The sequence below is a fragment of the Sinohyriopsis cumingii genome, chromosome 1 (genome assembly GCF_028554795.1).
Source record: "Sinohyriopsis cumingii isolate HCF-2022 chromosome 1, ASM2855479v2, whole genome shotgun sequence".
Lineage (NCBI taxonomy): Eukaryota > Metazoa > Mollusca > Bivalvia > Unionida > Unionidae > Sinohyriopsis > Sinohyriopsis cumingii.
The window spans coordinates 187,947,791-187,959,593 of NC_142961.1; the positions used below are offsets into that span (position 1 = coordinate 187,947,791).

The 11,803-nt window shown below is 34.6% G+C and overlaps 1 protein-coding gene across 1 annotated transcript in view; it reads left to right on the forward strand.

The window, feature by feature from the left end:
* LOC149808548 (putative methyltransferase-like protein 24) overlaps positions 1-4,887 on the forward strand; it is a 67,316-nt gene extending 62,429 nt beyond the window's left edge. The window contains exons 7-8 of the mRNA XM_089950870.1: positions 3,151-3,295; positions 3,961-4,887. Of these exons, the coding sequence (XP_089806996.1) occupies positions 3,151-3,295; positions 3,961-4,239 (424 nt within the window). The 3' untranslated portion in view covers positions 4,240-4,887. The remainder of the gene's footprint in view (positions 1-3,150; positions 3,296-3,960) is intronic.
* Positions 4,888-11,803: the final 6,916 nt, after the last annotated feature.

The window sequence follows — 11,803 nt, forward strand, 5'->3', positions numbered from 1 at the left end:
TTTATATTGTTCAGTGCTGGCATAAACTTGAGATCTTTTTAAACTTAACCTTGATGACTTTGGGAAATATTTACCGCACGCGTTCTGAGTTTGGATTGCAAATCTATAAAACCTGCACCACTGCTGCGTGAATATAGCCTCTATCTCCACCGTCCAATGTATGTTGTCAGTTTCTCAAAGGAACTTGCATTCTTCAAGGATTTGGATGAAGAGAGTTTGGGTTGTTCATTTTCCTGCGTTCATCAAAGAACAGTAGTTTACAAGTTGAACGAAAACTTTTGCATTGGGAAACGTCTGTTGTTCCAGAGAGGCCCCGCTTCTGCGAAATTATGCATGAAAAGTCATGGTAACTATTGTTAACTGAGAACGTTAGTAGTTGAAGGAGTTAATCAAGATGCCTGCGTTAGGTGAAATTAGTACTCTGGTGCATTCAGAATCCCCAAAGAATTTGTCAGATGTTAGGGAATTAGAAGTTCTGGGTATCTATAGGTTTCTGTGGAAAAGAGTTAGGATGGTAAAGATAACAGATGTACCGGCTTTCGGAGACTAGCTATTTATACTTGACATTATGGCTGAGATTTCAGAAAACTATTTGATAGTAACATACTGTGAATTACAAAGGCAGCAATTTCGTTTGATAAAATGGCGTATAACCTATTAATAATTGTTATTGGTGTGGGATGTGGCTGATGCGCTTGAAAAAAAAAATGTCTTTTCTTGGTGTCTGCCCTTGCTATAAAGGCACAAAGTTTAGTGCGACACTTTCATAGTGCCGACCTTTTCGGATATTGTTTTGCAACGAGGGTCCATGCCTCCAAACATTTTTGCTCAAATGCGCTTGCACTGTTTTGGGACCATTGTAGACGTTTAGAACGCAAATGACACTCCATAATCTAAAATTGGTCCTAAAATACTAATTTCACCAAAGCCTCAGATACGAAATTCTGACAGTGCTTTCGTATTTAATTTAGATCCAAATATTTTATCGCATTTCTTGTCTTAACATGAACTCATTACACTTGCAAAGCCGATTGAAATCCTGTAGGTGACGTATTTATTCTCTGATTTTCGGCTACACTAAGCTCCTATAATATGGACAATAGGGAATGGCGTGAATGTGAGGATAGAAACCCCTAGCTAAGCTGGCAAAGGCTAGTTTTGTCCATTGCCAATTGTAGGTTAGTGAAATTGCATAGATACTTTGCCAACATTATTTTGGAGGAAGTTAAATTGTGATTTCTTATTCAATTTAAACATTTTGTTGGAAACATTGCGCTCTATCGTTAAATAAGAGAACGACTAAATGTATTTTTGGAATTATAAAAATTAAACATACGATTGGAAAGGCCAAGGCTTAGGCGAATTCATAAGCGGTCAGTGATTAAAAAACTTGATTGTACTAAGTAAATTAAAAGTAGTAGTGCAGTCCAACCTGGTGCAAAGTCCCCGACTTTCTTTGAATGCAGTATTTTCTCTGAGGAACCCTTTATCATTTGGAATTACATTGTCTATGTCTCCAGTAGAATGTCGACTATACTATATATATATATATATATATATATATATATATAGCCTATCTGATGTTTACCAACTTTCTTATTATAATTTTTTTTAACATACTGTACTAGAGATTAACTTGTATTCTGCATCCTATCAGGACCCCGAGTGGCCGAGTGGTCTAAAGTCCCGAGTGGCCGAGTGGTCTAAAGCGCTCTCCGTTACGGATCACTGCCATCTCACCTTGGTCTGCGTTGGTTCGAGTCTCGGATTCATCCAATGTGGGTTTGTGAATAAGCTTGCCAGTAGCTTCTCGTGGGTCGGTGGTTCTTTCCGGGTTTTTCCCGGGTTCTTCCTCCACCATTAATACTGTCCGCCATGTATAGCCTATCGTGTGCTGAAAAATGACGTTAAACCCTATAACAACAACAACAACAACCTATCACTTCGGTATTGTTTTATATTTTGATATAATCTTGTTTATTCGAGGGCTTTCTCGTTCTTGCTGTAAGATCTAGAAGCACAATTATTTTGATTGGTTTATTCAGTATTTGAATTGGATAAAGATTTACTCAAATTTTTATTCCCTGGAAATATGCAAAGCGGTCTTCAATAATATTCTTGGGCAGACACATTCATTTAGAAATATAGTGAATTCAGACAAGAACAACTGGATTATATTATTTTGATTACTCAGAAGACTGTTAGTAAATTCGTCATACATCAGGCTACAAATCCATTGGTACATTTAAGACTACAGGCACATCTAAGCCTTCAGTAATGACTCTTATCTAGAACACCAGTGACATTTAATTACAACTTTATTCATTAGGACTGAGCTATTTTGGATTTAATTTGCAACGCAATAAGATCTTTGTTTTGAAAATTTCAATTTGTATTCTAGGGAAGTAGATTGTGTTTCGAATTTTACAAAACGTGTTGGTTTTCGATCTTTTATATTACTAAGTTCATGACCTTAGATTCGTAAAATGGGAGTAAAATATTGTCGCGAATAGCTCAGTTGCGAGCGATAATACAAAATGTTTACATTTCATGAATGAAATATTTCCTTACATTATCCTAAATACAGCGTATATTTTCTTTTTGTTACATATTTTAGGGGAAAACCGTTGATTTGTATAGATTGTTCTCCACTATTTGCGACTGGGATTAGAGGTTTCATTACTATACATTTAGGAACAATTTTAGAAAAGCAACGTTTAACGAATATATCTCATATATGTAATCCTTCACATTGTGTATCTTGTCCAAGTAATGACCATTGCGTACTAAAATGAAAGATGATCATTTCGTTAACTCATTTCTCGCGCGGATTTATGCAGTGAAAATTGTTAGGGTTGTGTGCGCTGTTACAACAACATCTCAGAGCGGTTGTATCGAACAGACTTCAGAGTGTAACTTCTTTAATCGCCAGACTTTGATAATTATGAGTTTACCTATTAAGTCTTTTATTGATTTATTTATACGTAACAACTTGATATAACATATTTAAGAACATTTATAATTCTAAATGGGTAAAGAAAGTAGTTCCAAAAGTTGTGTGGCGAAATAAATTTTCACAAACTAATATATTTCAGTATATCATTATGAAATATATAATATATAGATCTAAATATATTTATATCATTTCAGCATGCGTGATAAAGATGAAACATACACATATGCTAAGGATATAACATTCTACATGACTGGCCTTGGTGTGGAAAATGAGGTATTATCAGATCAGTGGAAAATGAGAACCTTAGAACAAATACGGCGCGATCTCAATCACACCGAGGTATATGTTCTATATATTATCCCAAAAGAAAATTAATGCGCACTTAAGTTATCTGTAACGCTTGAATTAGCGTCAATATCGCATAGGACAAATTATATACATTGTATTATTACACATGTGAAAACAGATAAAACTGATAAAAGTATTATCGGTTTGTTAATAATTCTGTTTTTACAACCTCAACATTTTATAACATATGTAATTACCTATTACTGCTAAATACAAATAATAACTATGATTCTTAATTTGTATGTCTCATTGCACCAATGAAACGTTGTGATTATTTTGATTAGCATCACAAAATTTACAATTTAGATAAAAATGATCACAAAGTACAAAGTTTTGAGTCGCCATTGTTCTTTTATTTGTTACCGTCACCTTTTGACCTCTATATTGTACTGCCTGTATTGCAAACATAGAACAAAATTTATTGCAGACAAGATGATATAACCTTGGAATGTGTCACCATTTAATAATTGATGTCAGACCTGCTTTTCAGGCTAACCTAGTGTATTTTTATCCCCATAATAAACTGGTCCTACATTAACATACATAGCATATTTGAGGTACACTGTCATGTTATAAGGCTGTTTTTAATTCTGTTTATTTCTACGTTTTTGTCTCGTATTTAATCTTTTGATTCTTTGCAATCGCTATTCTTTCAGAGAACAATAGACATTTTGAAAATTGACATAGAAGGTTCCGAATGGATTACCATACCTCAGATGGTGCACTCCGGAACGCTACGCTCTGTGAAGCAGATGCAGATTGAATTGCACGGGAGGGGGAGTTCGGAGGACTTGAAAGTGTTACGTATGTTGTACGAAGATGGATTTAGGATTTTTATGAGGGATAGGAACCTGAATTGTAAATACTCCAGGCAAGGACTTGCTAGAGAAAGGACGTCTTGTATGGAAATTTCCTTGATTAGAGTCACTTCCTAACGTAGAATTCGGATATAAATTCATTGGTGGAACTAATCTTCAATGATGTAGTCGAAAGAAAATGAAACTCTTAACACTACTTATGTGTATGTGTTGTTGACCGTTGTAGAATAAAATTGAATTTCACATGCTAGTAATAAGACACTGTAATATTTTAACATCTAGATTTTTAACATACGTTTATTTGACGTGAAGGTTCATCGCGTTAAAAGTGAAAATTATATTCCAGTCGACATATTATATAACAAATTACGTTACTGTGTTAGATGATTAGCATTTTAAGACATTTATCCAGTCAGTATAGCTAAACTCAACTAATATGATTTTACGCTTGTAGGCATGCATATGTGAATTAACATTTCTTGGATTGATATGGAAATATTTCTTGACCAATAAATATAATTACTCGACGAAATACGCTCTGACGACTATTAACAGGGAAATAATTTACATATTTTGCGTAGCATGTACAATAGAAGAAAACTACATTGCTTATAAGCACGATATCACAGATTGTGTATTGACAAAGCTAGGCTACATCAAATGAAGCAAATTGTTGAAACATATGCCGATCGAAGAACTAGATACAAACGGATGATCAATACCTGTCAGCCGTTGTGCATAGGAGAGAAAATAGCCAAAACGAAAGTAAGTAAACTACGACGAAATGGATGCATCCACTTTGTACGTATAAAATAATGTTAGATGTTCATCATATATTTGTTGTTTAAATTACTTTTAATTTAAAAAAGAGTGTATAGAAAGTAAGCGGAAGGTTGTCGGAGTCAATGTTTACCATTAAGCTTGGCGAGGACCTAAATTTGCATTAATAGCGTGGTTTACTGTGCATTATTGTATAGCTGATTTCTTTTCATAAATTAGTGAACACAAACAGAAATATAGTGTGTAGTTAAAAATGTATTTATCCAGGAATGTTAGGTTATTACTTAAATAGAGATATAGTTTATTTATTTAAGTCAAATAAACGAATGCACTCGCTATTTGCCATGTAGCTTTAGAGAAAGGTCATGACAACGTCATTACGTTTAATTTATAGCAAAAACATCGGGTTGCTATAAAACAAGATATACCAAGGGGCAACTGGCGCAGTGGGTGATTTTCAAACACTGTCGCATACACTAAAACTAATTTATATTATCGCTCTTGAGCCCCAGAGCAGCCTGCTAATAACAAAAATGCTCAAATTAGACATTTTTCGAGTGAATACCTCATAACATGCACATTTTGTACAGCGACATGTTCATATTAGCAAAATTTTACGAGTGGTGACCTCATCATCATGTACATATGCTTAGATTGCGTATTTGACAATTAGATTATTAATGGAATCAACATAACTTGAAACAACCTTCAAAAACTCATTTGTAGTGTATAGCATTGCCATGAAGAGAAAAACTTTAGAAATATACTTTTTACTTTTGCTTTCCTCCACCAACAAATACAAATATTATTGTTAATTCTTATGTGATCAAAATCTAGACTTGCATAATCGATGCACACATGCCATAAAAATGTTTAGAAGCCAAATTTAATGTGTTTTAAATTAGAAATTATTTGATACATATGAGTATGCATGTTTTAAACAGAATCATAGGAACAAATTAAAGATTCATTTAATAAATATTTCGGTTTGTGAAAGATCAGAGGGACCTAAATATCATACTTAACAAAGGGAGACCACCTTGACTATGTAAGTTTTAACCACAGAACAAAACGTGTGCACATATAAAATTGAGGCGAAATAAAAGTTTATTTGACATTTTAAATACCGCGTTGGCATAGAACAAAGGGAACGTTTAATATGGGTGTTTGACAGGAACGAATATGTTATACTGCACATAGATATAATCAGTTGGACATTGATGGCCGTATATGCCAAACTGCTAATGGATGACGATGTGGAATGATTATGCACATTATGTCAGCAATGGAACTGAGCAGTTGTCTTAGCAATATCAGGTCAACCAGCATACAAAATTTGGTTTTAATGCAGTAATAATGAAGACATTTATTATGCAGAAATGAAAGTGAATAGGGCAAATAATACAATGACCCATACAGAATGGCATACAATTTTGATAATAGTCACAGTCCCATCAACGCCATGGCGTTCACGGCATTTGGTTGCAATACAATCATACCCGAAGACCTTGGTTCCAGAGTTTAGTATTTTTGTACAGGCTTAATTCTTTAAGAAAAAGTTATTCCCGGAATTAATTTCGCATGTAATTCATATTGTCGCTAATTTTATTTCTTAACCACAAATGAAACTAGAGAAAGACAAACAAAATCGTTTGTCAGTTTGCTAATATGTACAACATTTTATAAGTATGCTTTCAGAAAATAGTAATGCGTTCACAGTGAACATGTGTTGATGTATTGCGAGAACATGTTTATTAAAGTCCATTTGACAAGCTCCCATTAGCAGTTATTATCACAGTCTGCTTTCATAAGAATATCCCTTCGTTACAATTCAAGTAGGTGATAGACAAGAAACAGTATGTGAATTATCTACAATGTGTTGACTTTATAATGCGAGAGCTAAGGGGGTAAATTATTATGGTACCTTGATTCCCTTTAAACAAAACGCTAAAAGACATTATTTGTTGATATGAAACTGTATATGTTAAAAATTTGGGGGATTCAACTATGATGAAGAATGATCCCGAAAACTTACAACTACTCTCAGCTAAGGCCTAATTAATATTCAGCTGCGTCCCAACGAAAGGGTATTATGGGCATTGACTATGTTAAAAGATAACGTAGAATGCCAACAATCAAACTCAACCAGGCAGGGCAATTCATATATTTAGCATGCCGGTAAGACTTCAGTTTGCGGTAGGTGGAAATATTCGACTTACTTGCACGTTATCCTCGATGTAGGGTCTGAACTCATAATGTAGTCATTAAACGATATCTTTAATAATATATTGAATAAATTTTGCTCTGCTAAGTTGTGATAAGTGCATCGTTCATCATAACATTAGCTCAGTGTAATGATGGGAGCAATATGGATCAACACCGAATCAATCAGATATCCGAATGAACAGCTTCTGATTGGTTATATTACGAATAGGGTCAATATTAAAATTATTTCTTATTGCTGATCCACATCGAGAATATCGCCTAAAAGAATTTCATTGCAACCAGTCTAGTGGCAGGAATAACAAAATCTTCCAAGCAAAATTCTAATTTTCAGAATATCCTTTATTATGCTCAATCCATCCAATGCTTAGCACAATATCCTGACGAGGAACTTTTTTACCATCTACCGTTTCAAAATACATATGTGCTTGTAATTAACTTGCAAAAAGATAAGAAAATGAAGCACGTGTAAAACGTAATACCTTTTTGTCACATAAAACAACTTAGTCAACAAAGTGTCAAGCCGATCAGACAGATCAACACAAAGTATCTGTTAGAAAGCTAAGCTATCATCTTTTTTCCATAGTTTCTAAATGAGAAATTTATAAAATGTGAGGCATAGGAGAAATGTAGATTTTGATGGCTCTTCTAGCCTTACAGCATATTGTATTAGAAACCTCAACATTAGGTGGGTATATTTGTCAACTTTTGGAGAAAAAAAAGCACAAGCTGAAAAAATATAATATTTTAGATAATATTGCTACGTAGAATAATGATATATGAACTTGAAAACAGTAAATAAATTATTAGTTTAAGATTTAACGAGAGTTTTAGGATTTTAACAGAATTGCTTACTTTCACAAGAAATGTTTAAATGTTTAATAACTTCAAAAGGGTTCATCGAGTTACCAATACAAATAATTTACGTGATTTATTAAATAATTTGTTACGATAACATTATGTAAGTTAAATTTTCATCAGCGTTATTGAGCATAAGAATAGTATGCTGGGGCAATATAAATATTGACCTCTGAGGTCATTTTATTTTCAACAACATAATAATAAAAAAACTTGAACCCCATCATGTTACCGAGCGATGGCGCAATAAAATCAGTGGCCCCTTTACAGCAGCCACTTCTCCCTCACCAATTGCAGACTGCGATCTTTCAGAACATCCCCCTTCCTCGGTAGATTCGTGAGTCTCCTTAAAACGAGGAAACCACATTAAAGTATAGGACACGACAGAGAATATTTTACCGTAAACTTTTTCTAAGTGGGCTATGATATCAGTCAGACAGTACCGTAAACTTTTTCAAAGTGGGCTATGATATCAGTCAGACAGTGCCATAAACGTTTTATAAGTGGGCTATGATATCAGTCAGACAGTACCATAAACGTTTTCTAAGTGGGCTATGATATCAATCAGACAGTACCATAAACTTTTTCTAAGTGGGCTATGATATCAGTCAGACAGTGCCATAAACTTTTTCTAAGTGGGCTATGATATCAGTCAGACAGTGCCATAAACTTTTTATAAGTGGGCTATGATATCAGTCAGACAGGACCGTAAACGTTTTCTAAGTGGGCTATGATATCAGTCAGACAGGACCGTAAACGTTTTCTAAGTGGGCTATGATATCAGTCAGACAGTACCATACGACCGTCCGTATTTTACAGTATGCTCTTCTCTCACTGCAAGAATGGTTACTCCTACAACGCCATTTTTACGTCACTGCTGTTTAACTAAGCTACATCACACAAATGTCCACAGGTGTCCTGCTCACTGCATATACATATTTAGATCATTTTAAAAACATAATTTTAGTTTGGCATTAAAGGAATTGACAGAGTCAACAAACAAAAATGTTGTAACATAATTTTGTCTATAGTTTGGCATTAAAGGAATTGACAGAATCAACAAACAAAAATGTTACAACATAATTTTGTCTATAGTTTGGCATTAAAGGAATTGACAGAATCAACAAACAAAAATGTTATAACATAATTTTGTCTATAGTTTGGCATTAAAGGAATTGACAGAATCAACAAACAAAAATGTTAAAACAAAATATTCAGAACATTCGCAGTACCCCTCCTATAGGTTATGATCATTGATGATTCCTTTTAACAATAAACTTTTCATTTTAATCAAAGGGACTCTACTGTTGATCTTACTTCAGAACGGTGACGTGTATATCGTATTTATTGAACGGTAAAAATATAGCACAATTGCTAAACGTTTATACTGTGCAATAAGCAAAATGATGTCATTTAATGGAACAGATTCCAAAGTAGTATATGGGGTCACCCTAGCGTCAAGGGGACTTACCATGCAAAAACAGTCGATGCACTCTGGCGTCAAGGGGAATTTAACATGGGAAATTTTAACATGGATGGAACTGTAGAGCGTCAAGGGGAATTGAACATGGAAATTGAACAGGACCGGTACTTTAACGTCAATGGGACTTTAACGTTAAAATATGGGGTTTGCACTTTGTCGTCAATGGAAATTGAACATGGGAATGTCACCTGGATGTCAATGGGAATTGAACTTTGGGTGACGTCATGAGGTTTATAGGGTCAAAACATTTTATAGGGATTTTAATGTATTTGTAAGGACAAAGGGTAGATAGGGACAAACATACAAATACACATTTAAACACACAGTTGAATCATCCACCCTTGTGTCTTCAATGATGTTTAGCACGGACATGCTCATGTATGTTCGGTCCAAGTGGACTGTTGTTGATAGGACAGATACTAGTCTATGGATGAGAAGAGTTTACATAGAAAGACAAGGATGTCTCAAGAGGGTACTTGTGTATGGACCTGCAGTTAGAAGGAGTTTAAGAAGAAGAAGAAGATGTGACAGATGCCATCTATGTTATTGGTACTTTTTATTGTCTATTAGCAAAAACGGGACTTGATTTGAAATAAGTACGGGCTAGCGTTCTGTTGAGTACTTAACACCCATGGCTGTCTTTTTGAGCACCTTTTTTCCTCCTTTACCACGCTCGGACAGAAAAATGAGTGTGTGGTGAGACTATTCCCACTCATGTTTAAAGCCTTTCAGTCAGGTTGTTAAGGACTAGTTAGTCCTACACCTGAGTGGCTAAATTTAAAAGTAGTCTGTGAGTACATAAAAGCCTGGGGATGAGGCTCTCTTTCCTTCCCCAGGAGTAATTAAAAATCACGCGGTGCGTTATTAAACCAGTGATATATGCTCCATTAGAGCGAAAATCACTTTAATTCAAGTAAGCAAGCAAGCAAGTTCGGGTACCGTCTCTAGCACTCTTGATGACACCAACTGTCTGGGTTATTTTCTTTCTTGCAAGCCCCTATGTTCCACTTCTGTTTGTGATAATAACTTGTGATACTTCACATTTTCTAAAGTGGAAATCTTTACAAGCCGTACAAAATACAAAACTTATATGACTTTGGCTTTTGACACTTGCACAGACTCTTCACTTTATAAGTGTCACGAGAAAATTGTATATCCAATTTTTACCATTTTCAAAAACACGCACACACTTGCAGCTTGACCAGAAATATGTACATCTTGTTTTGTGGATAAGTCACAGACAAGTCCAAGCATATATAGGTGATTATGAACGTTAGGAATATCCCCTCATTTTTTTCAGAAATATCAAAGCTTGTATGTGCATTTTCCCTTTTCCACTCTATATTAGTGCTTAGATTTGTTCCAAAAGAAAAGAAAAAAGAAACGAAACAATTTTGAAGAAAAAAAAAACTGAATTCTGAATTCAGGTTTCTCTCTGTTTATAATTTCTTTTCAAGTTGATGGTGCATTGACAGAGTACGTTCGCCTACCTTTCCAAAGTGAGAGCCATTTCTTCACATGTCACTGCCTTTGTTAAATTCGGTTTCATTGGTTAGTTATCGTTAATCTTTAATTTTTTTATGCATTTCTTTTTGATAGAAGATTTAAGGCTTTCTAGTGTTTTTTCAGGTTTTTTATTATTTCAAGCCCTACAAAAGGAGACCAAGTTTGTCTTCAAAGAGGATTGAAGCTCTAAATTACACGGGCGTGAAGGAAAACATCGTTATGTTCATTCTAATCATGCTTGCCGTATCTCTTTGTGTTTTAGAGGTCATATTTCTTCTTAAGTAAATACACGCATCAATAGACAGACAGATTGGGTCATCATCCTTGAGTTTCACTGTACTTTCGGTTCTTTACTTCATACAAACCCCAAATTTATTAGTTTGAAAAAAAAAAGATAACATGCCCCTCAATACTGTAACACATCTGTTCTGACTTTACCGATGTGTGTGTGTTTATGTTAAAATGTTTAAGTGAGATATAAAAAAATGGTCAGCTTGAAAACGCGAACCAATACTGTGACGCTCAGTATTTTGATGTGGTAAGAAGAAATGGTACAACACACACAAAGAGGGCTTGTAAGTTCACATTTCAGTCTGTCTGCACTGTAATGGTAACAACGCAAGAACATAGGGATTATTATGCCACACAGTCCTAGAACAAAACAATGCATCACCCGTTGTAAGCCATTTCATTGGCTATACTTATTTTCTTACCGCGTTCACTTCGAATTGACTTGAGTAGCTATTCACACAGTGACGAGAATGGCCATGCTTTACTGGGTCTATCCTATAGGCGATTTATATAAAAAAATATTTTAAAAAATTAAACTAA